Raw genomic sequence first — 25981 nt, 5'->3', positions numbered from 1 at the left:
TGTAGTTTGGTAGACAAACAAACACCCAACGGTACAAAGCACAAAGTATACATGTAAAAAATCCCTGCAATTAGGTCATATTAACATATTATACTCGCCACATAAAACTCATCCCTCGTTCACACCTAAATCAAATCAGGGTCTTTCATAAAAAATACATTTGGTCAAAAAATTGCATCTTTTGGAGGACTAGTACGTCATCTGCAGTATCTAGTAAGAAAAACACAAACAACATCCCCCCCCCCCCCCCCGGCCCCCGGCGGGCCTCACGACAACCTAAAATTCCATTTACTTACCTGCAATACGACCATAGCATGCGCAGAAGCCTGGCCGTTCTCACCGGATGGCTGGATAAAACAAGAAAAACTCTAAAAATATTAGAATCCAAGAATCTAAAGTAACAAAGAAAGGATGCTTACAAGTTGATTGCACTGACCAAGAAGTGGCGTCATATAGCGACGATCTCTAAAGAACTGTGCCAAGAACCCTTGGATCAATCGAACACCCAAGAATCACGGAGAAAGAACAGAAAAAAGAGAGAGAGGGAGGAGGAGAAATAGACCTTATTGTGGCGATGTTTTGTAGAAGGCGTGCCCATATTTGGCAGGGTTTTCTATCGTGCCTGTGGTACTACGGATCCCCGATCGTCCGAGGCGATGAGGCTTGAAGCGACGGGGAGGAGAGAGCAAGGTCTGGAGACCGCGCCGTTGATACGGAGGGGAGATAGCAACCGCCGGCAGCAATGACGGTGGCGGAGAAGGGAAGCGGACGCCACCTAGGTTATCACCTCGGCGCCTTGCTCCAACGGTCGTTTCGATTGCCCCACCGGACCGTGGTATGTTACGCGTTATATAGAAGGGCAAGTCTCCGACTGCAATGAGGCGTCACCACGGTGGTTGATTGGATCCGGAAGGGGATTGGTGAGGAGACAGCCATCCGTTTGATGGACACCTGGTGCGGAAGTTGCCCTCTTAGTTAGATAGATTGGATCGTGTCTCTTATATTGTCCCACATTTCGATTCATTTGGATAAGCTTAGCTTGCATCTCACACCCATTGTACTGTTTATTTTTACTTGGCCTAGCTGATTGTACTCAGTTATATAAAATGGGACGCCTTTTTCACAAAAAAAAGAATTAGAAAAAAATTCGATTTCCCAAAAAAAAATAGAAAGAAAGAAAGAAAGAGGCATCGCCACCACCGACCTATCACTCCAGCCCTTGACCGAGCTGGATTACGTTTTCAAAGATCTACGTGTAAATCCCTCTGTTAATAGTTTCACCTTTCACATGGGGCTCGTTTGGTTCGCGGGAAGTATTTTCCCTTCTAGGAATATGATTCCTGGGAATTAGATTCCTAGGAAGAGGATACCTAGGAAAGTACTTTTGGCATGTTTGGTTAACCATGGAAAAGTGACAAATTTCCAAAGTGCTTATGTTTGGTTGACCATCCACTTTCCTGAGAAAGTTATGTATAATTCCTATTATGCCCTTAATAAAAATTAGATCTTTAATGCCTCTTTAATGCTTCTTTAATGCTGAAGGGTCTTTTTGGGAAAAAATAAAAAAGGAGTAATTCCCACCTCATGGGAAAGTAACTTTCCCATGTTTCTCATGGGAAAGACTTTCCCATGAAATGTGGGAATCATATTTCCATGGGAAAGTAACTTTCCCATCTCTCTCCTTTGAAAACTCCAACCAAACAAGAGGCATTTCATTACTTTCCCGTTGACTACACTTTCCCCCCTCCTTTTCCTGCGAACCAAACGAGCCCATGATGTTGGGGGGCTCTCGCGTGAAACCTGCTTGCTCTGTTAACTCCCGTGGCGCCTACGATGGCAATACTATTTAATCTATTTAACTTATTTAAATTTAGCATATATATCTAACAAAATTATTTATTTAATTAAAATAATCAAATTTGATTATATATATATATAATTTATTTAATAAATAGATTGATTTAGATTAGCAGATTTTTGATCATATCTGACCCGATCTAAGTGTCATCTAATAATGGATTGCAGTGATGTGGTTTCAAAACTTAATCTTTGAGATTTTATTTTTTTTCTCAATTGCTTTGTTTTCTTTTTGTCAACAAAAGAAGAAATAAAATTAATAGAATATATATAAAAAAAAAACTAAAGGAAAAGAAGGAAAAAGTTAGGCATTTTCTTGGGCTGGATTCATATGAAAGTATTACAAAAGGAAGTTATTAAGAAATTAATTAAGAAATGATCAAGTTATCTTGAACCAATTTTTTTTTGTTATCTTCTCTTGAAACCACCATCATTTGGAGAAACAAAAGTTGATAGAAAAAAAAGTCTTGACCTTTTGTTCTACTTTCAACATCTCTCTTGATTTTTTTTTTTAACCTACCAAACAAACCTTTTTTTGAACTTCCTCGTCACCAAAACAATCCTTAAGAACCTAGCCCATATAAAAGAAGAATGGAAAAAAGAAAAGTGATATCTAGCAAAAGCAAGTCGGTTTTATTTTATAAAAGCTCATGAAGTGAATGCAGGCCAAGTTGGACCGACATCTCTTCTTTTTTATGAGATTTTTTGACTAATTTTTGAAGTTTTATGTGAGTTTTAGACTTAGTCCTTCCTTCATAATTTTTAATGTTCACATCTTTGGCACCGTCTTAAAATAATTTTTAAATGCATTTTTGCCTCAACTTCCAACTAGCTATTCATGTTAATTAGTTACTGAATCATGCATTAATTAGAAATTATGGTACAACTATTGGTTTATTAATTAAATAATTTAAAATTATGCAGTTTTAAAAATACTTTTATATTGAATATAAAACTAAACAAATACCTGCTTAAATATAAATATTTTCCTAGATACCAAAATAACTTAGTTTGTTAAGTGGATAAAGTTTGGTTGTTTCTCTCCCTTCCATCAATCAGGTAACATCTATAACTTATTTTTATTTTCTATGCGTGTGAAAAAATTATTTGTTAAATAATCAAACAAAAACATAGTAAATATTAAATTAAGTTGTCCAACAACAGCCACTAGTCACTCTGCAGTGAAAAGAAGCATTTTTAATGGAATAAATATGTTTACTTTTAGCCGCTACACTTTTCTTGTTTACATCCTCCGGAAAAAAAAAAAGATAGAGGATTCAATTGATGTGTTGTGGTTCAAATTTGGCCTGAGGGTGACCATGCCGGAGGAGCCGAAAAAGCTGCCGGAAGGTTGAGAAAGAGGATGAGCTACCTTCCGCGCAACGGCGTACCTGCACAAAGCCTTACTGGTGGTTTCGGTGAGGGCCCTCCGACGCCCAAGTTAGAGTAGATCTCAGATGGATCAAAAGTCCTCTAGGCGTTACCTGACGGGGCTATTTATAATCTCTGTAGAGGTGCTCAAGTGGCGGAGGTATGGCCCGTTCTCATCATGAGAGGAGATGGCTTCAAGCTAGATGGCGCGTAGCTAGAGCCTGCTTGAGGCGCACGACGCAGTCCGTTCTTGTGAACGATATGGCGTTGACAGTTGTAGCAGGGTATGGCTGGGCAGTATGACATTGTCCTTGACTGTCGTTGGCCAGCAAGCAAAGCATGGTGTGGAGGCATTGCAATGTACAGTCACGTAGGCGAGCGTAGGCAAGCTCGTGGATGCAGCAATAGGCAAGATCGAGCTCGGTGAGAGGTCACATCATATATTTAGCAAGATCGGCTTGTCGAGTGTTGAGGTCGGCCTAGCACCCCTGGTTCCGAGATGTGCTCGGTAGAGCGCCTCGAGCCCGAGGGTCCGAGTGCGTTATTGAATAAGGCGCCTCGGGCTCTGTCGGGGCGCGTCGGCGAATATAAAGGGTGCCCCGAGCTCGGCCAGGGCGCGTCAACGAATATAAGGGTGTCCCAGGCTTGGCCAGGATGCGTCGGCGAATATATACGTGGTCTGAGCCCTTGGGATCGTAATCCGATTAGTTGGGCGCCTCGAGCTCAAGCTCAGGTCGTTGCTATAAGCATCAGAAATAAGTTGACGCAAGTCGTAGCAGCGGAGAGACCCATCTGAGGTTGGCTGAGCGCTCGACAAAGTCCGAGCTCTGCTCAATTGGTGTTGGGGTTTATTTGGCTAAAATTGGGTTGCCCTGCTATAGTGAGCAGGACAATCCATTATGCCCCCCATCATGATGTATTTATCATAGTTTAAAATATCCATAGATGTTTGAGAGAGTGAAGACATGTTAGTCGATCGACCAAACCAATAAATTTGTCTTATAATAGTAAGTAAAAATATTAGAGAAGGCGTTTGACTATGTCGACTAGAATTTCCTTCTAGAGCTCCTAAAAGCAAGGGGATTCAGTACCAGCGTGGATTGCAAACCTGTTCCACTCCAGTAAGATGGCTCTAATTATTAACAGCAAGCCTATAAGGTGGATCAAAACTAAAAGATCTCACATCGGCTATACTCATTTCAGAGCTTGGGCATATAAGGCGGGTGTCTCCAAATCCTGCAGATGCGTTTTGGGTCGAAAATAAAATCAGAAAGGGGTCTGAACGGTGCGTGTGCGCACGTGCGGGCCTCGGATTCAGACAATATATGGCAGGGGAGCTTCATGTTCCTCCCTCAGGTGGCCCCCTACATGGGCACTGGGTGCCTCATGTGCCCCACGCAGGCGGGGGCATGACATTTGGTATCAGAGCCGATGACGACTCTAGTCCGAGAATGGGTGAATGAAAGATCCCACATCGGCTAGACTCATTTCAGAGCATGGGCATATGAGGCGGGTGTCTCTAAATCCTGCAGATGCGTTTTAAGTGGAAAATAAAACCGAGGAGGGGTCTAAGCGGCGCATGTGCGCGCGTGTGTGCCTTGGAACCGGACAATATCTGGCAGGGGAGCCTCGTGTTCCTCCCTCATGTGGCCCCCATGTGGGCATTGGGTGCCTCACGTGCTCCGCGCAGGTGGGGCGCGACAAAACAAGTAGAGGTCCCAAGCAGGGGGACCTATTATCCCCACTGCTTTTCACCCTAGCAGTAGATGTGTTAAACCGAATGCTCAGTTTTGCTGCATCCAACTATCCCATCGCAGGCATCGGATCGCCATTCGCCACAGGCCACTGGAGACACTCTCTGTCTACAATATGCTGATGATACCCTAATCTTTTGCGGCACCTCAAAGCAGTATATTAAGTATCTTGAGTTCATCATTTATTCTTTTGAGTTAATGACTATGCTAAAGATCAATTTTATGAGCAGCTCCCTCCTTGGACTAAGCATTGATGAAAATACCAGCCACAACTAAGCCAGGCTGCTTGGATGCTCAAACACTAGTTTGCCGATAAAATATCTAGGATTTCTCCTTCATTACAACAAACCAAGAAAATCAGATTGGGCATTCTTGGAGGAAAAAGTATTAAAAAAAAAAACTAGCTGCATGGAAAGGCAGATTATTAACGTTTGCATAGAGATTGGCGCTAGTGAATACAGTTTTGAGTGCAATCCCAACCTATTGGATATCAACCTTCCAGTTGCCTTTAAACATCATCGAGCGAATTGATTCTAGAAGGAGACAATTCCTCAAGAAGGGTAGCATTGTTTGATCAGTTGCGAGAAAGTATGCCGACCTAAGCGTCTGGGAGGACTAGGAGTTATCAACATTAGATTGCTAAACCAATGCTTCTTCACAAAGTGGTGGTGGAGATATTATGGTGAACCTTTCAGACCCTGGAAAAAGCTCATTCATGATCTGCACTATTCTCGCAAACCACCAAGCCAGGCTATAAAAGATACAAGTCAGAAAGCATCCCCACCATGGACAAGTATAACGAGAACAGGCTCTTGGTTTTTCGCCAGTGTCTCACTCAACCAAAAAAAGGGTGATCAAATTGCATTTTGGCATGATTATTGGTCATCAGAAGAGCCCCTAAAGACCCTTCTTCCCACCTTGATTCTCCTCACCAACAGACCAGACTCTTCAATTGCTGCTTTTGTTCAAGATTCAGCACACTGGCTCTCAGAAAGACCCATTTTAAACACTGGCTAGGAATGAATTGAATCAACTGTGAGACCTTCTGGACATGATAATGCTTGCCCTTAAAGAAGATACTGCATGTTGGAAATGGAACATCTCAAAAATATTCTCGACAAAAAGCTGCTACCAATTCTTGAGCCATAGAGGGATAACATCCCACTTTGCAACCCTCAATTGGAAGCTCCCACACCTGGAAAAAATTAAAATCTTCAACTGGTTAAGCTATAACAACATAATTTTGACAACTGAGAATTTAAGGAAAAGGAGTTGGACTGCCCCACTAGGTTGCCTTCTCTGCAGCAAAGAAGATGAAACGACTAACCACCTATTTCTGAAGTATTCCTTCACAGCAATGGTTTGGCAACAAATCACCAATGAAGTTTCAGTGCCCCCACTCCCTCCAACAATGGAAGAATGATGGAATACAAGGAGAATAAGAATAAAAGGTAAAGAGAAAAAAAAAAGATGGGACTATGTGTTCTCCACAGTTTGTTGGTGCCTATAGAAAGAGAGAAACAAAAGAGTTTTTGAATTTCAAGCTACATTTCCAGGACTTGTGACTCAGAAGGCAATACCCCTTTTTCCAAGATTGGACATTCTTTTACAATGGCGCAACAAAAGAAACGACCATGAAAATTTATAATATTGTTACAAGAACAACAGAGGAAAGCCTACATGCATGACTTCCATGATATGCAAAACAAAACACAACAAAGCATACTACTCAGAACGAGATGGATGAAGTCATAAATCTACAAACTCGTGTCTTCGGGATTAGTCCTTTTCTAATCCCTACCTAGGTTCTTACATCATCTCTCAATATCTATGGGTTCGGCCAGCATCATATTGCTGATGAAGCAATCCAATATGTACATAATTTTTATTTACTAAACCAAAAGGTGGCACATCCTCTCGTTCAATCATATATATATATATATATTAGAGATTTTTGATTGGGATTTTATCCAAACTCCTTTTATCGGAACACATGTCAAATTTTTTGGCTTATGTATAGTTCAAGAATTCATATATTTGGCATATCCAACCCTTAGTTTTTACTATGAACATGTGGTAATCATACTGAGAACAATAAAGTAATATTCATGCTACTTGAAAGCAAAAAAAACAAATCATTATCAGAGCCCCCCAAAAGAAAAGGGGCAGAAAAAAACATTGGCTGATATCGTGGTACAACAGCTGTAACATGCTTCCACTCACAACTCAAAGAACAGCTTTACTTATTGCGCAACAATTTCAGTTAGCATCTACAAACCTCATTCCAAGACATCAACTTCTTCCCCTTAGCCTCTAGCTGACATTACATTGAAAGGCTTCATCTGATTACCCTGAGAACAATCCAGCCAGGAAGTATTCTTTTGATTGCTCTTCCTGTAAGTAGCAGTATCATAAACATGTGGAGTTTCACTGTCACAAGCCACCTGATGCAGCTGCAGTAAAGAAAGCATGCTGATGGCAAAGAGAGCAGCATTCCCTAATATACTACCAATATTCTCTATTTTGACAGTATTTTTGGCCAGTTTGAAAACAGATATCAACATATGCATGAGGGCATTCGATCTTTTCCCCTCACAGTTTTCCAAATTCTCACCAAGTTGACGTCTTGCCATATTGAAGAGGTTTTCAGGTACAATGAAATGGTATGTGTCATGTACATTGCCAACAAAAGCCATAGCATCCTCAATGACTTTGTATTTCTTACCATGATAATCAGCCAGTCTCATTGCTAGCATAATTCGACTTTGCTCCAATCGTGCTAAAGCAGCATCTCTTTCTGCTTGCTGTTGAGATTGTACAGTCTGTGGAGCGATGATATACATTAATTCATACATGCCTCTAACAGCAAAAACTATATCCAGATATCACATTACTTTCAAAACTATAGGCTTTTAAAATGAGGGAAAAAGAAAAGGTTAAACCATGAATGCAAGATACTGCAGGCTATAATTACTTTTAAAATATAGATATCTTTTGTATCCACCTTCATAGATGTGATGTGAAGCATGAAAATTTCATCAAAATTACACCAGAACACAGGCAAGATTACTAGTGCATAGCACATAAAATTACACAAGTTCCTCATACTTTGGCCTCATGAGAAGTGTTTAAAACATATGATGTAAGTAAAAAATATCTTCTGAACAAGTAGACAGTTTGCAATCTAGTCATTATTAACTGAATTTACAGTTCTCCAACTTTAATCAGACTTCATGCGAACCTGATCTCTCCTTTTTGTTTTCCAGAAATTCAGAATACTTCAGAAGAAAATCATTTTTTGGACAAGGAAAACATACTATTGGGTATATTGCAAGAAGAAACAATAAAAACAGCACGTCTTGTAACATGATTTTATTTATTTTGTACTGGAGTAGCCTGTGCACCTCTCATAATTTTCCATGTACAAAAGAATAGTGGAGGGCAAAATAGAAAGAGAGCATCTAAATTCAGAAAGACAGACACACAAACAGAGAATCTAATTCAGATAGACAGACACACAGACAGAGAAAATAGAGAATATATGATTTAGTCATTTAAGAAAGAAAAATCAGTTAAAGAGACAAAAACAGTTGTGTGATTATAATCTACTTTGTAAGTGCAATCTTTTCAACCAAATGGGAGAAAGCTGATCTGCAAACCTTCTTTTAAGTCAATTTGTTACAAATAGATAGACAAAGTAAAGCAAACAAACTAAGAAGATACATCATCATAATCACTATTGTTATTCAGCAAATTATCAAACAACATGCTTATCTATGACTATAATCTCTTATGCATTATGTATGAGGGTCCAGATCCACGAGAAGCATTTATGTTTTGTCCATTTTCCTGTCCTGCCTGATCAGCTTCTCTATTAGCCCTAGCCACAATATTGTATAAGTACCTCAACCAATAAAAGCCCAGGCCATCAGGCTGTCATTTCGATCAAGACCATAGGCATTTGTAATCCCACTTTCATTTAAATTTCTTCCACCAACCAAGGACTCTAGAACCTGTTTTGTCACTCAATCAAACCTCCTTCAACAAATTTGGCTTAATATCTTACTAAGACATGTGACAGGCTCCTTTGAGATAAAAACGTCACCTGGCCAAATCCAAATTTCCTCAAAATGTTTCATCAATGGTTTAATATGAAGTTTAGCTAAAAATGCCAAAAGCTCCCTAACATTTTTCTTTTTGTATCCTTTGATTAACAAATAGATAGGCGACATCAAATGGTGCATTAAAAAAATAAGAGCTTTAAAAATGCTCCGAATGTGCTAGGCCAGAAACATTGTTAACATCATAATATTGGGCCATAGTAGTTGAGCTCCATATTCTGGATATTCTCGTTTTAACCTTTTATTTTTTTTTCTCCTTCATTGTAATAAGCTGAACTTTCAGCCACCTCTATTTCTCTCGTACCATCAGTTTCATTCCCTTCAATAAACTGGGTGGCTTTTAGCCTCCCCTTCCGTAAACAAAAAAAGGGAGTCGATTGAGAAACATGTATTGCACATTATACCAACGGGAATGCTTAGTCCTGCGTGTCACTAATTCAGATAAATTCGAAGATGGTATGCAAGCATAGTGAATGATTGAAGGATACGACCAATATATTCAGGAGAAAAAAAAAAAAGAAAATTTGTCATTTATCGTGCAAGAATTTCTAGTATTCCATTTAATTAATCATCTCAACAGCACAACTATTATGATCTAATCAAAATCCAACATTTTGGAGGTCTAAGCATACTATGTTAACCTAAAGAACAAGAATAACAGAGACAGCGATAGACTTGAGCAGTTGAGCTTTGAGCGATCCAATAAAGAATTAATGAAGCACCAAAAGAAAGCAATCATAACAATTCAAAGGACAGGAGGATGAAGCCGTGGAACACAAATTGAAAGGCGAAAAAAAGAGAGAGATTTTGTTGAAAGGATAGGGATGAAATAAAGGATGAGATGAACTCACGTGGAAGTACTCAAGCCGGTCCTCGAGGTTCTCCAGAGCGGTCCTGATGGCGTTGAGGCCCTTCGCCTCCGCTATCGCTGCCTCGTCGTTCTCCGCCCGGAAGCCCTTCACGAACACGAAGCATCCGCCGCGTTCACCGTCTCCCCCTCCTCCTTCGCCGCCACCTCGAGCGACCTCCGCCTCCGGGTAGACCTTATCCTGCGAGGATTTGGCGAGGGTTCGGATGGATTTGAGGAAATGGGCCCTCGAGATGGCGTGTATTGCGTCGCTGATCTTGTCGTGGAGGTCCCAGATCCTCTCCAGCACCACCTCCATCTCCTCCGCCTCCATTGCCCATCTCATCTTCTTCGCACTCTCAAGGGTCCGAAGAGGAAGAGCTCCGGCGAGAAAAGAAAGGAAAACGAGCAGGACCGGCGCAGACAGCGAGAGAAAAGCAAGCGAATGTCGGAACAAGGAAAGCGAAGAACAAATCAACGGATCCATCGGAATAAGATCATCTGGACCGTCCCAAAGTAGCCTCTTCTTTCTTTCTTTCTTTCTTTTTTTCTTCTTCTTCTTTCTTTGGTAAACCAATATCTCACTTATATATAGATGTAAGTACGCCATGAGAAATCAAAATACAAAATACGATCGAGGCCCTGCAAGATGGAGCCAGTGCCATCACATATGAACCCCGGAGTGATGAGCTATGGAGGAGGCGACCCACTCCGCTGCACTGTTCGCCTCCCGAAAAATATGTGCGACCCATAAAGAATCAAAATTGTCAGAAGATGGCAGACATCCCTAACTAGTAGGTGTAGATCTGGCCTGGCACGTCCACACCTAATCCACTCAATCACTGTGGAAGAATTACCCTCCAAGAATATCCGCTGGGCCCCCAAGTGTACACTAGCATATACAAGACCCTCCCACGCCGCGCTCAGCTTTGCCATTAAGATGGACTCATCGAATATGCATCGTCCCCCTACCGTAATTAACCTGAGCTCCTGGTCTTTGATCATGAGCCCACACCACATCTATTACCGCCCTCTGAAATATTGCCGTCAAAGTTCACCTTGAGAAAACCAGAAGGTGGGAGCTCTCAGGATACCATAGGTACCATAGTATGTCTGAGCATTACAAGAGCCAAAAGGGGGCCCCAGATGTCCCTATCCTCTTCAGGTGGAAACTCTACCGCAGCGCTCGCCAGCTCAGTTACATGTGCAAATGCTTTGTCCATCATTGATCTCGGATAAAATCTTCTGTCCTCGAATATCCTCGCATTCCTATCCAACCAGATGTGGTATGCCATGTAAGCCTATACAGTCCCCCTATCTGCTCCGCCTGGTCTCCTTCCTAAGTCTCTCAACTGGCTCAGAAATGCGTCTGGGGAAGTGAAAGTCCACAGGTGGGGAGAAGCCAGACCCCATACCTAAAGCGCCCACAGGCATGTAAACAAGACATGACTGATAGTCTCCTCCTCCCCTGGGCACCCCTCACAATCAGCCGGAATCCGAACCCCTCTCCTAGCCAGAGTCCCCCTGGTCGGTAGAATGCCCCACTCCACCTTCCACAAGAAGAAGGCCACCTGCGGATGTACCCGTAGCCTCCAAATCCACCGCCCCTCCAGCTGGCGGGTTGACCCCAAGTCCATTATAGCCTGGAGATCACTAGCTGTGGCTCTCGCCCATCCTGTTAAACTCCATACCCTCCTATCAACTATCCCCATATGTGGTAGGGGGTAGCCAATACCCTTTCAGCCAAAGCATTACCGAAAAGCCTGTGAACTCGGTCCTCATCCCATCTTCTCTCCCATAAGGTGAGGAGATCACTCACTCTGGTCCCATCCAACACAACTGGGTCGAAAAATGTTGGCCATTTGGATAAAGGTAGTCCTATCAGCCATCTGTCCTCTACAGCATCAATGCAGCGGCCATCCCCCACTGCCCAGCAAATCCGAGGGTGCACTAGTGAGGCTCGTGCACACATCTCTTGCCAGATGTAAGAGCACTGTCGCCTAGGTCTGAAAACATCTCCTTTAATCCGCCCCCCATACTTAGCTCTCATCAATCTGCTCTATAGTCCATCTGGCTCCAAAAGATATCTAGCCACATGTCTGGTAGCCATTGCCTCCCTCCTAGTAATGAGAGAATGTATACCCAATCCCCCACTGCTTGTTGGCTGACAAAGAACCTCCCAGGCGAGCAAATGAGTGCCTCCTCCACGTGCTCGACCACGTATTCTTGATTCATCTGTTGCCTGATATTGTTGATTCGTATAAAGGTGAAATTTAGGGGTATCATATCCCTAGAAGCATATGCGAATTTATTAGCTTTAAAGGTACCATCTCTCAAGATTTTGATCTCAACAAGAATTTTTAATGTACAGTTCTGGATTAATTAGGACCTACAGGATGGGAGTCCCTTCCCTAATTCAAAACAATCTATTTTATAAAAGTATAATAAATTATTTTTATTTTTTTGGTACGTAATAATTTTTTTATTAAAATAAATTATTGTAATGTTTAGGGACAAGATGCACTGAAAGTTTCTCTTAAACATTTCTTTCACATTTATTTTTATTAAGCATTGTTATGAAGTAGATCACACATTGAGAATCCAAACATGCTTGCAACATGGAGGTTTTGCTATAGATTTTAATCTATTATTTCAGAACTTAGTGACTTCGAGATGATATTTTTGAGTGAGAGCAAATCGTAGTTCACACATTTTGGCAACTTGATTGTGTGACAGACGGATGCTAGGGTGGGATTATATAGTCAGCATCAGCTACAAGTGATTTGTGGTTTAGGATTTAGAGTTTAAGGCTTAGAGCTCATTTAAAGTGCTATTTTTCTTCTTTATGATTTGCCTAGACCAATGACTGGAAGGCATACAGAGCATACTATTCCCTATGTTGGGTTGATGTGGATTTTTTTTTCTTTTTATAGTTCTTCCTTCTTGTGGATTGGCCTTGCAAAAGCTTCTCTTTGAAGCTTGCTTTTTTTATATCTTATTTCTTTTCTATATTTTCTTTTATACTTTTATCTCAATGAACGCTTGAAGGCTCAGTATCTTTTGGAAAAATAACTTGATTGTGTAATCACTGAGTGACAAGCGGTATCACATTTTATTAAAGCAGAATACATTAGTAGACATAGATGACAATTCCTAAGAAGCAAGGAAATGGGTAAAGATTTCATAGACTATAGAGAGAAATACCTTTGATTGTTAATTACTAGTTGGTGCGGCTTGAACCTCCTTTGTTTTCAGTATTCATGCTGCCATGCATCTATATGATGTCTATCAAATATTTTCAATAAATCCATACAGTGAGAAAAGTTTCTTGCAAGAAACGAATCCACGAGATTGATTCAACAAGCATCCGAAGCAAAGAAGATTCATCAAACTAGTCAACAATGTGCAAGTCCATGGTTACATGTGGTGCAACGTATATACTTTAAATCGAGATCGAAATACACAGGGAGCTAGGGTGTTTTGGTGAGGGGGGAAGTCTCTCCTCTCCGTTTACAAATCTCAAATCAGCAGAAGGCAAGTTGCTAATCATTGAGCTAAGCAAGCAATTCACCTCCCCATAGATCATCTTCTTTTTTTTTCATAAAAATACCTATAATTCTAAAAACATAACGAGCGTCGCAAATTTGTTCAATGACCTGCTTCCTAATGGCTACAAATTAAATGGAGCAGCTTCTATGTTTCCTTTCAATCACATGATACTTATGTTTACCAATAAACAAGTAGATGAAGTCCCTTTTACATATCTTATTGCAAAGTTAAACAATGTATTCTCCCCCATCAATCTTCTCCAATGGCAAAATTAGCATGGCCACCTTTCATCTCACATGAAGAGATAATGCAACACGTACATGAGGAGAGCCGCAAGTGGAGCAGCCAAGGGAACGATATTAGCAGATGATTGGCTTGGAGCTTGAGCAGGGCTTTGGGTGAAAATATTTACGGCCGCAGGAGCTTCGGCAGAGACATTGATAGCGAGCTTTTGCCCAAGCTCACAGTGCAGCCCAACCCCACAGTAGTAATAGTGAGGACCAGGCTTTGTCAACTCTAGGATCAGTGGTCCTTCATGGTGCCTTTCGATGACTTTGAATTGCGTGCAGTTTTCGAAGTCCTCCTTTGGTACCTCTATCACGTTATGCACCCCTACCTTGTAAGGAAACACTGCAGCACATATCACAAATTTTGGATTCAGATTTAGTCCACCAAGATTCGAATCATTTTACCCTGATCAATAATTCACAAAAAAAAAAAAAAAAATCAAAAATTAGAATTTTTTAGAAAAATAATATGTGAGAATCCATGCGGGCGTGTATTTAATCCTACATCGGTTATTCACTAGGTAGATTTTGAGTTCTTATATAAGATTAAAGAACCCAAATAATACCTTCCGGATAGCCATTTTGGATGAGGTTTTAGATTGTTAACAAATGGTATCAGAGCGAAGCTAGCTTATAATCTATGTGGATTAGGGGATACTGCAGCATAAATTTATTAGAGTTGACTACGGGTTGATCGTGGTGCTTATGATTAGATTTAAATGGATATAAACTTTTACCCTGATGAGGACGTTAGGGCTTAAATGGTAGGAGTATGTGAAGACCCATGCGGACGTGTGTTTAATTGTACATCAGTTATTCCCCACTAACTATTTTGGGTGAGGCCCTGGATTGTTATACATTGATTTTTATTTTTATTTATTTTTTACCGGAATGAACTCTTTTGGACTTCGATGGATGTTATCCTCATATGAGGAGAAGATGGTTCAAAGCTCCCACATGCATACATAAACACAAGACACAGGTATAATTATTCAGTATTAAAGTGCAAAACGAAAGCAATATTCTTGCATGCGAAGATGAAAAAATATTTTTTTATCAAATGAAATTGAGAATTAGAAGGTTTTTCTTTTTGCAGAAATCTTTATAAATTGCATAAATGTCTGATTTGCACTGAAGAAATTTATCGATTGGCTATGAGAGATGTTATAAATCAATTATCAAATTCAACAAGGTGGCCTTTGGGTCAAATACTCACCAAGTCTCTCTCCCACAGCAAAAAGCTTTTTCTGAGCCCAATCCTGGTAGAAGGTCTTGTTAGGGGGAACAGTCCACCCCAAGCTGCTCCCAACGACGTGATTCTTGTGGCCTAACGTACCTTTCAGAACGCAACCAATGATGGCCAAAAGTAAAACGAGGGTGTGGGTCCTCATCATATTCTTCCCTCCTTTCTGGAACCTTTTCTTCTGAGGCCAAGGAAGAAGGAAAGAATCCTGGCAACAAGAAAGAAAGGGATGTATACATCCATTGGCTTTATTCTATTTCAGCTGCTGTTTTTGGTTAATTTAACATCCATCACAAGTCACAAACCACCCGGAAGGAACAACCTCACATCTATTTTAGGTTAAAAAATGTACTTTCCTGTTTCAATGGTTTGTGATTGTTATATGCCTCACAGCTTATTCCTTTATTGATATGAAATTTTCCTACTCCTCATCAAAAATTGAAGTTTCTCTGCTGATCTTAACTTCAATTTTTTTGAAGACAAGTTGAGTGAGTTTAAAAATGATCGAGCAGTCGTATTGAATCCAATCCTCCATAGCTCTTGTTGCAGGAATTATGATAACTTAGGAACGTGGCACAGGTCTATTAGTTTAAGTTCATTTGGACCTTATCTAATTCACAAGGTGGTTGGATTTAAATGAGAAAAATACGTATATTTTGCTAAAGTTTTTTTGCTCTATCATAATTTATTGTGAATGGGTATTAGTAAATTTCCGGAGCTTGGAATATTGTAGAGGATTAATTTCTGCATATCGTGAGAAGAGAAGACATACGATTTAAGGACTATTACACTGTCACACTTGGGACACACTAATTTGTTCTTGACAAGAGAAGACGATTTAAGAAAATTTGTTCATACACTCTTATAGGATTATTTGTTTCAGGATAGGAAGGGAATAAAAAAGAAAAAGAGACAACCCCAGCATTTAACCAAACGACAGCTTACATCTAGGGCTCGTTTGGTTTGCGGGAAGCATTTTCTCTCCTAGGAATATGAATTTTTGGGAAACAAATTCCCAGTAAGAGAATATCTAGGAAAGTCTTTTTGGCATATTTGATTGACCATAGGAAAGTGACAAATTTCCAAAGTGCTTATGTTTGGTTGGCCATCCACTTTCCTGGGAAAGTTATGTATAATTCCTATTATGCCTTTAATAAAAATTAGGTCATTAATGCCTTATTAATGCTTCTTTAATGCTGAAGGGTTTTTTTGGGAAAAAGTAAAAATATAGTGATTCCCGCCTCATGGAAAAGAAACTTTTCCATGTTTCTTATGGAAAAGACTTTTCCATGAAATGTGGAAATCATATTTCCATAGGAATACAACTTTTTCGTCTCTCTCCTTTGAAAACTCTAATCAAACAAGAGACATCTCATTACTTTTTCGTTGACCACTCTTTCCCTCCTTCTTTTTCCGCGAACCAAACGAACCCCTAATCAAAGGCGCAGCCAATCTCTCCCTCCCTTCCAAACTTAGACAAAAGCAAAGCCATCAAAGGAAAAAAAACCAGATAAAAACAAACCTCGATGCTAGAAAAGATATCCCTCCGACGAACTCTATGTGAAACGGACCATGGAGAATATGCTCCCTAAATACCCTCAGCCTCCTCGGTTTATTAGCTTAGCTCTTTGTTATGGACGCCCTCATTCTTAGCTTAGCTCTTGATCTCTCCAGAATCAGCTATAAAAATCCCCCATGCCTCTCTTTGTGACACACCCGCAAGGTTGGCTGTCTTGAAAGCTAGCAAGCTAGCAAAAATGTCATCGTCACCGAACCTCGCCGTGCTCGACGCGCTCGACAAGGCGCGCACCCAATGGTACCATGTTACGGCCATCGTGATCGCCGGCATGGGCTTCTTCACCGATGCCTATGACCTCTTCTGCATCAGCACCATATCGAAGCTCCTCGGCCGCCTCTACTACTACGATGGCAAGATGAAGCCGGGAAAGCTCCCTCGCGACGTCAACAATTTCGTCATCGGGGTCGCCCTCATCGGCACCCTCACGGGCCAGCTCTTCTTCGGCTGGCTCGGCGACCGCCTAGGCCGCAAGCGTGTCTATGGCGTCACCCTCGTCCTCATGGTCATCTGCGCCATCGGCTCCGGCCTCTCCTTCGGCTCCTCCCCAAAGTCCGTCATGGCCACCCTCTGCTTCTTCCGCTTTTGGCTCGGCTTCGGCATCGGCGGCGACTACCCCCTCTCGGCCACCATCATGTCTGAGTACGCCAACAAGAGAACCCGCGGTGCCTTCATCGCCGCTGTCTTCGCCATGCAGGGCGTCGGCATCATCTTCGCCGGCCTTGTCTCCATGACCCTCTCGGCCATCTTCCTCTACTTCTTTCCGGCCCCACCGTTCTCCGCCGATCACGTCCACTCCACCCAGCCGCAGGCCGACTTCCTGTGGCGCATAGTGCTCATGCTCGGCGCGGCCCCGGCGCTCATCACCTACTACTGGCGCATGAAGATGCCCGAGACCGCCCGGTACACCGCACTTATCGCCGGGAACGCGAAGCAGGCGGCGCTCGACATGGAGAAAGTCCTCGAGATCGAGATACAGGCTGATCAAGAAAAGGTAGCCCAATTTAAATCTGCCAACGACTACCGGTTACTGTCGGGGGAGTTCTTTAGACGGCACGGGCGGCACCTCATCGGCACGATGAGCACCTGGTTCCTGCTCGACATCGCATTCTACAGCCAGAACCTCACCCAGAAGGACATTTTTCCGGTGATGCACCTCACAAGCTCGGCGGAGAACGTGAATGCGCTTAGGGAAGTGTACCAGACGTCGAAAGCCATGTTCATAGTCGCGCTGTGCGGGACCTTCCCCGGCTACTGGGTCACGGTGCTGTTGATCGAGAAGATGGGAAGGTATCTGATTCAGCTCGTCGGATTCTTCATGATGTCCCTGCTCATGTTGATAATGGGGATCAAGTATGACTACCTCAAGGACAAGAACCACACGCTGTTTGCTGCACTCTACGGCGCCACGTTTTTCTTCGCTAATTTTGGGCCGAACAGCACCACGTTTGTGCTGCCGGCGGAGCTCTTCCCGACTAGGGTGCGGTCGACGTGCCATGCGCTGAGCGCGGCGGCGGGGAAGGCCGGAGCGATCGTCGCGGCGTTCGGCGTGCAGAGCTTCACATTGGACGAGAAGTCAAGCCAGATAAAGGGTGCGCTCATCGTGCTAGCTTTTACAAATATGTTAGGGTTCTTCTGCACGTTTTTGGTGACGGAGACCAAGGGGAGGTCGTTGGAGGAGATCTCTGGAGAAGACGGGAGGGCCGGAGAAGACGGGAAGGCCGGAGAAGGGAGAGGTTGATGTTGATGGGAGATGGTTAGATTCCTCTTGGGTTGCGTTAATATAAGAAGACAATAATAGGCGCGATGATCAGATAATGCGTGGGTTATTAATATATTTGCACGTACAATAATAATATTTTGTGAGGGGGTAAATAATTAGTGTTCCTTCATACCGTCTTCGTGGGATAAATTGGAACTCTGAGATGCATTGAAGGTGTGTTAAAAATGATATAATGAAGATGGAGAACGGTAGTTTCAATACTAGATTTTCGCTTAGTCCAGATACTTGGGAATTTGCTTGCTTAGTTCTCTATACCGCCTTTGCCAAAGTGCCGCAGACTTTGTTGCAGGCTCACCACGGTGCTACTGAGGGATCAAGATTGGGTGGATGTCGGGGTATAGTATTTGGAGACTCGGGAACAATGATATTTGACGAGGCAGTTGACCGCCAAAATATATATGGGTACTCAAGGATTCCACTTGGTTTAAGGGTGCGAGGCTTCGATTACGTTCTCGACTCCCCTAGGCCCGTAGGACAAAAACCTGTTGTGGCACAATTGCAATGCAAGATGGTGCCTTGCTTGGATGGCCTCATATGGAGATGTTCGGAGCAATGCTGGTCGGACGAGCTGATCACATTGCATGGATGGAATCTTTAAGAAGCTACTTCTCGAGGAATTGTCCAGGTTGTCTTATGCATTCTTGATCTCTATATGATTTAGAAGGATCATCAGACTCGATATGGACCATTGTGGTTACTTCATGTAAGATTATATATAGATTATTTTGGCCGCTATGGGTCGGACTCGATGTGGACAATTTTGGTCACCACAAGTGGAACTCAATATGGATCATTTGGCCACTATAAGTAGAGCTAGATAGAGTCTGAGGTGAGATTTGTCACATCAGAAAGCTGAGCTACGAGCCAAATTTTCGAAGGTCATAACTTGGTCATATGACGCTCGATTGAGATAGTTTTTTTTTCAAATCGGATATTTTTTCAAAATGTACAATGTAGCACAAACCCTTTAGATGGTTGAAATATGCAAAAATTTCACCATTTGGACCTCGAAGCAGGTCCATCAAATCGAAAGTTTTCTTTTCAGAAAAATTATGATCGAACGTATCTCTTAATATGTGAAGAATTCAGTAGAACATTAGAACACAAAATTAATGCAGAAGTCAAGATCTATCCCTATAGAATTTTATCTTTTTTTTACTTTATTTTTACTAGTCATGTCTATTTTAGGAAAGAGAGTTCTATTAGAACTAGAAAGAGGAATTCAATCCGAATTGTGTAAGAGTAGGCCTCACCTTTATAAATGTGACTATATATCATAGATTTCGATTATCAATAAAAAAAGAGGATGTAAATCCTACTTTCGTAATTTTTTTTATTTGTTCTAATTTTTTGATGAGATTCGAGTTAAGAAAGTTGATGAAAATTTTTCTTCTCTCCAATTGTATCACCATGATGGAGTGAATAGGCAATGGTAGTTGGGCAAGGGCTTGGCCTATCCTAATAGGCAAGTCGCATGAGCATTGTAGAGTGATTTCTCGTGGGGATCGATAAGAGCCGATCGGCTATGGAGTACAAGTGCGGCTTATGAATTATCAATCAAATTATGTACCTTAGAGCTAGGCCAAGGATCAAGGATGGCCAAGTTGGTCATACTGAGGAGAGGACAACTAGATGCAAGGATTAGCTAGTCAAATATATTTACTTATGGGTAAATTTGGATGCCAATGTTGCCGTAGTGTACAATGGTGTACGAGTAGGCTATGGATATAGAGTATTAGATGGTATGGCCATGGACCTCTAGGACAGTGGTAGTGCACAGTAATGTGTGAACAAGCTATGAACATTGTCAAGTGGTACACTACAGGAAAAAGGACCTATCCCGACGCTTTCGTGGAGCTTTGGCGACGCTAATTAGCGTCGGCTAAAATACCCCCGACGCAAAGCCAAGCGCCGGCAAAGCGTCGGATATAGCGGTGTGGCAAAAGTTTTTGCCGACGCTGGAGTAAAGCGTCGGCAAAAACATGGATTTACCGACGCTTATATAGCGTCGGCGATAAACCGACAGGGCATTTTCCCCGACGCTTTTTTGCGTCGGCAATTCCTGATTTACCGACGCTTGTATAGCGTCGGCATTAACTTTTCCCCGACGCTTTTAAGCGTCGGAAATTGCTCAATTGCCGATGCTTTTGAAGCGCCGGGAATTAGACCTTTTTTTGCCGGTGGTAGCACGACCTTTTTTACCGACGCTTAAAAGCGTCGGGAATTGTCTTTTTTTTAAAAAAAATAAAATAATAATCAGTATTATAAAATACAAATTACAAAACATATATTATAACAATATGAACCTGTATTACATTGATACATTGACACAAATATTCAGATCATTCAAAATATGAATATTGATATATCTGATTAAAACTCCATGTTTTTAACTCATGTATCAGAAAAGCTGCCATACAAATTACAATGTACTCTGAAAAAGCAAATTACAATGTACTCTGAAAAATAAGAAACATATACATATCAAACTTATAAAAGATAATCTAGAATGCATCAGGGACGGGATTCAGCTCCATCATCATCATGTCTACAAGCGTTTGAAGAATCAGGAATCTACAAAAAAAAAAAGAGAAAACATAAAAGTTAGGAATAATGTGATACATTAACTCATATATCATAATTGATAATATGTAAAGTATTGAAATATAATAAAGTTAATTACCTGAGAAGGTAGAAATCGTTGTAACATGGATGTAATATTCGTAAGCTGAGACTGCAAATTTGCTTGGTTTTGCTTCAGCTCTTTAATAGTTACTTGAAGATGACGAACTTCTGCAGTGTTACTACCTTCTCTGGTATTTCTTATATATGTGCCCACTGAAGACAACTGAGTGGGGGTAACTCCAACGCCGTAACCCCGCACTCGACCATAACGCTCTGGACCCATCAATTCAGTAAGCACTTGAGCTTCAATATGATTGTTCGCGTCGGATGATGATGACCCCCCGGCGCGCTCTGAAATAAGATTTGTTGCCCTATCCTATATCTCTCAAAAAAAAAATCAAATTAATGTATGCGAATAATAGAACAAAAAAAAAATACAGCACAAGTCAAAAATGAATACATACAACTATATCTCTTGACTCTTCCTGGACAAAGCTGCCATCTTGGTGGGTGTGAGTCATCCTATAAAACTCCACCCTACCAGGCTCCCTCCCATTATCATCCACCTACAACAAAAAGTATATTTCCCGAGTATACATGCTATATGATAGAATAATTTAAGATAAATTTAAAGAGTTTCAAAAAAACTTACGAATTCAGCTCTACGTCTCGCATAACTCATGGAGCCTGAAGTGTGAGGAACAGTCTGCGATGCTCGAGCAGCTCTACCAATATTGGAATATGTCTTTCCCGAAAAACAATAAACAATGTAATTTATACAATGTATAAATTTCTAATCTATAATAATATTAAATACAATCTAAGGTATTGAAAAAATATACACAACCTGAGCTCTCTCGGAAAACCAGTAGTGGACAAGCTCCTTCCACTGATGAGAGATTACATCTGGAGGACAAACACGGGCCACCTCCTCTTCAGTCATGCCCTCGTGCTTCCAATCCGCCTTTAGCTTTGCCTTATATTCTTTCCATTTGCGGTTGATGGACTTCAGCACCCAATCATGGCTATTTGCAGAAAGGACAAACTTTGTCTACATCAAAGTCAAAAATGTTATATCAATGTTAAATCAAAAAGTAATTGAAAATAGTAAGCAACTTCAATTCTTTACCTCAACAATTCTAAGAAGCTCAATCTTATACGAACGAAGCATTTCATTCCATTTCGTATAGTTGAGCGGACACAATTGTCCCTTCCGCCCAACTGATCCTAAAAAAGTGGATAAAATGCTTGCAGCATTCTTGATGGGCTGCCCCAGTTCGTTGCAATGGACGACAATCTTCTCATCCTCAGGTAGGCTCCATACGTCCCGTGCTCGAGTGGGCCCTCGTGTTCTCCTCACTCTCCCCAGTCCATCTATAAAATAACAAGTCCATTAAAGATAAATGATTTAAAATAGTTAGATTGTAAGAGAAATTAATATAAAAACTATAAATCAAATTACCCAGGACGTCCACATCATCCGTGTCTGGACGATCAGCAGGTGGGGCATGCTCAGACTGGGACCCGGACTGAGTATGGGGCTCAGTCCCTGAATAATGGGACTCATTTACTAGTAGTAATAAGGCTGTATAGATTTTCTAACATCTGGAAGGCAGTGCACATTCCCTGAATACGGATTATCTTCTTTATCAATACTTGTTTGCCATCTACTCTTGATGTCAAGCTACCTCCATCATAGCTTTGCATATTTTCAATGAGGGATTTCAGGTCCGTAATTTATGAAATACTATTTAACATTAACTTGTATTCGAAAACTGAATTGTCTCATGACTATCAGGCATTACAAAACAAGAAACTTATGAGAGTAAAGTGGTATTACTTTTATCCTGACTCAACCTAACCTAAGGTAACCTATTTAGGATTTTTCATAATCATGCAAATCTCTACAATTATAAGGAAAATCCAGTGGAATGTTCACATTTTGACAAACTAGATGTTCAACCAGTATAATAAATGCACTCACTTTACCTAGCTTACCTAACTCTTCTTAGCTTTCAATTAAAAAAAGAAATTAGATGAGTGCAACCATCAAAAATACAGGTATATTTATCTTCAAATATAAAATTTAAAATATTTAATCATAAGATTATTGCCACCTATATTGCTGCTCCTGTTCATCCTATCGGCTCAGCCCGCCTTTATAAACGCTAGGTTTTGGTTAGAATCCAAAACGTCATTTTGATCAAACTTACAAAATGAAGTCTAAAGTCATTACCATGACCTGTTTGGTGTCACATAAGTTTGTAATCAAATTCTAGCCAGATCAAATCTTGTCACTAACAGCCAAAAAACACTAGATGGCTCCTCTATGTTTATATATCTTCCTGCTGTACTTCAATTTTTTTCTCTCAAAATCCAAAACAGAGGAGTCTATTTAAAGACCAGAAGACTTCTCCAAATGGCGGCCCCTTGACTCAATAAAAGACCGCAGCACCGAGCTTGGGCCGAAGATAGAAGCCTGAACAGTATGAACTGGGTTTGAGCTTAGAAATAAATCTAAGAATCCTTGAGGTATTGCTTATGTTGTAATCCAAGAAAAAATGACAAGACTGAGCAACATGTACAATGAAACCCTTTATTATTACTATTATTGTTATTGTAAAACTTTTGGAGCATTTGGTAGCAAGGATTTTGCTTTCAAATAAAGCAAATAAAAGTAATAAACAAAAGCAAGGAATACTATGCAAATGCTATCTTCAAGATTAATTGTCGAGAAATATAAACAGCAATAATGACGCAAATCAGACTATCAATGAAATAATTAGATAAAATAGACCACCTGATGCTAAGGAATGAAATAGACTCCATTATTATGACAGAATCATCAGAAATACCATACAAATAGCAATGAATTTCTGCTAGTAATATGAAAATTGGAATTATTTACCCGAAAATTTCTTTACGGAGAGTATGAGGATCACTTACCTCAGACGACGGCGATGTCGACGGCGGCGGAGTAGCTACGGCTCGCTCGGGATGGAGGTGAGATGTTGGCGCGCAGCTAGGGCATCGACCGGCAGAGGATGAGGAGACGGGGCCGGGCGAGAGTTAAAGACAAGAAGAAAATAAAGAGGAGGAGGAGGAGGAGGAGGAGAAGGAAGAGAAGGAGGAGTAGGAGGCTTACTTCAGACGACGATAAGGTCGACGGCGGCGGAGTAGCGGAGTCTTCGATCGCCGATCGGGGCTAGGGATGGAGGTGAGATTAGGGCTCAGAAGGAGAGGGGGCCGATCGAGCTAGGGCTTACCTCAGAAGGAGAGGTCAACGGCAGCGGGGAAGTCGGCGCGCTCGCAGATAGGAAATGAGGAGAGGGGCTAGGGCTCGCAGATAGAAAATGAGGAGAGGGGGCCGATCGAGCGAGGTGTTGGGGTTTTAAGTTTTCTAACAACGCTTATAAGCGTCGTTGTTTCTTAAACTTGCAACGACGCTTTAGAGCGTCGTTGCAGATAGAAAATGAGAAGAGGGGGCCGATCGAGCGAGGTGCTAGGGTTTTAAGTTTTCAAACGACGCTTATAAGCGTCGTTGTTTCTCAAACTTATAACGACGCTTTAGAGCGTCGTTGTTTGTTTCGCTTTTCCAACGCTAACCCAAAGCGTCAGAAAAGGTTGGCGCTGAGCCAAACTTTACCGACGCTTTTCCCTAGCGTCGGGAAAAGTTAGTCGGGAAAACCAACATTTGTTGTAGTGGTACAACCATGATAGGAAGGTATGTCGAGGATGCAAGACTAGAATCATGGTACAAGAGCTTTGTGGGGGGCTTGGATAGTGAAATCCTGGAGGGCTTAGATGTGCACGATCTATTGTAGCTTCGAAGGGCTGCAAGGCATGCCGACTTGGTGGTTCAACTGAGCGAAACTAAGATTGGATTGTATGAGCCCTATGTGTAGCGATGGAGTTGCATGGTTGTATTGTGTAGTTTTGATCTGTATATTCCTAACGGGTAGTAGGGTGGCTTGCAGATTGCTGACATAATGGTTATATTTGGGCACGGAAGTGCTTTTATGAAATTCTAGATATCTTGGATGAGTAGTACTTGGCTTGAGGGGCAAAGCTATAGAGTTAGCATAGAGATGCCGAGTTGTATAGCACTATTGAAAAGAGTGTATGTTATGGCTCGAGATGCACATGAGCATTAGGGCTCGTTTGGTTCGCGGGAAACATTTTTCTTCCTAGGAATATGATTCCTGGGAAACAAATTCCTAGGAAGAGGATACCTAGGAAAGTACTTTTGGCATGTTTGGTTGATCATGAAAAAGTGACAAATTTTCAAAGTACTTATGTTTGGTTGCCCATCCATTTTTCTAGGAAAGTTATGTATAATTTCTATTATGCCCTTAATAAAAATTAGGTTTTTAATGCTTCTTTAATGCTGAAGGGACTTTTTGGAAAAAAGTAAAAATAGAGTGATTTCCACCTCATGGGAAAGTAACTTTCTCATGTTTCTCATGGAAAAGACTTTCCCATTAAATATGGGAACATATTTCCATAGGAATACAACTTTCCCTTCTCTCTTCTTTGAAAACTCCAGCCAAACAAGAGGCATCTCATTACTTTCCCGTTAACCACACTTTTCCTCCTTCTTTTCCCGTGAACCAAACGAGCCCTTAGAGTTGACTCAAAGGATCAGGTTGCTTGAGGGCATTCGAAGGTATCACATGTATTTAGTTCGACAGAGTGTATAGGCAGAACTATTGCATGTTTATATGTATGTGCGTGGAAAAAAAACACATCCTATGATAATAGGCACATTCTTCCTGTCAAGGCATACAACTTACGGGAGCACAACATGTCACCAGAGTCAGGTGAGATACGTGCAGAACAGACAAAGGTTCAACCGGTTAGATGGTCTCAATCATCTATAAAATCTTCTGCTCGTTTCTAGATACAAAATGGTGGCCATGTTGTTCTACTCCTAGGGTTCAGAATGAGGAAAGATCCTACGTACAATAG

General features: G+C 41.4%; 3 protein-coding genes across 4 annotated transcripts; 1 reads left to right on the top strand and 2 right to left on the bottom strand.

Annotated features, from left to right (window-relative positions):
* Positions 1–7097: 7097 nt before the first annotated feature.
* Positions 7098–10491, bottom strand: LOC103713476 (plastid division protein PDV1-like). Of its 2 annotated transcripts, XM_017844363.2 has the most exons (3): positions 9955–10491; positions 7708–7804; positions 7288–7376 (listed from the first exon to the last, which is right to left on the bottom strand). In XM_017844363.2, the coding sequence occupies exons 1-3, from the start codon at positions 10435–10437 to the stop codon at positions 7321–7323; spliced, it is 636 nt and encodes a 211-aa protein (XP_017699852.2). In that variant the 5' UTR covers positions 10438–10491; the 3' UTR covers positions 7288–7320. The 2 variants fall into 2 exon arrangements, with proteins under 2 accessions (XP_008798642.2, XP_017699852.2); XM_008800420.3 differs by having other exon boundaries at positions 7098–7804.
* Positions 10492–13367: 2876 nt separating this feature from the next.
* On the bottom strand, positions 13368–15242 carry LOC103713475 (umecyanin-like). The gene is made up of 2 exons (XM_008800419.3): positions 15003–15242; positions 13368–14129 (listed from the first exon to the last, which is right to left on the bottom strand). The coding sequence occupies exons 1-2, from the start codon at positions 15178–15180 to the stop codon at positions 13792–13794; spliced, it is 516 nt and encodes a 171-aa protein (XP_008798641.1). The 5' UTR covers positions 15181–15242; the 3' UTR covers positions 13368–13791.
* A 1619-nt stretch (positions 15243–16861) lies between these two features.
* LOC103713505 (low affinity inorganic phosphate transporter 4-like) lies at positions 16862–18346 on the top strand. Its single transcript, XM_039116699.1, has one exon. It carries the CDS (start codon positions 16877–16879, stop codon positions 18344–18346), a length of 1470 nt encoding a protein of 489 aa, XP_038972627.1. The 5' UTR covers positions 16862–16876.
* The last annotated feature ends 7635 nt before the right edge of the window (positions 18347–25981 follow it).

This window comes from Phoenix dactylifera, unplaced genomic scaffold, assembly GCF_009389715.1.
Source record: "Phoenix dactylifera cultivar Barhee BC4 unplaced genomic scaffold, palm_55x_up_171113_PBpolish2nd_filt_p 000121F, whole genome shotgun sequence".
NCBI classification, from domain to species: domain Eukaryota; kingdom Viridiplantae; phylum Streptophyta; class Magnoliopsida; order Arecales; family Arecaceae; genus Phoenix; species Phoenix dactylifera.
Note: the sequence above shows the minus strand (reverse complement) of the source record. Positions and strands in the feature narration are given on the sequence as shown.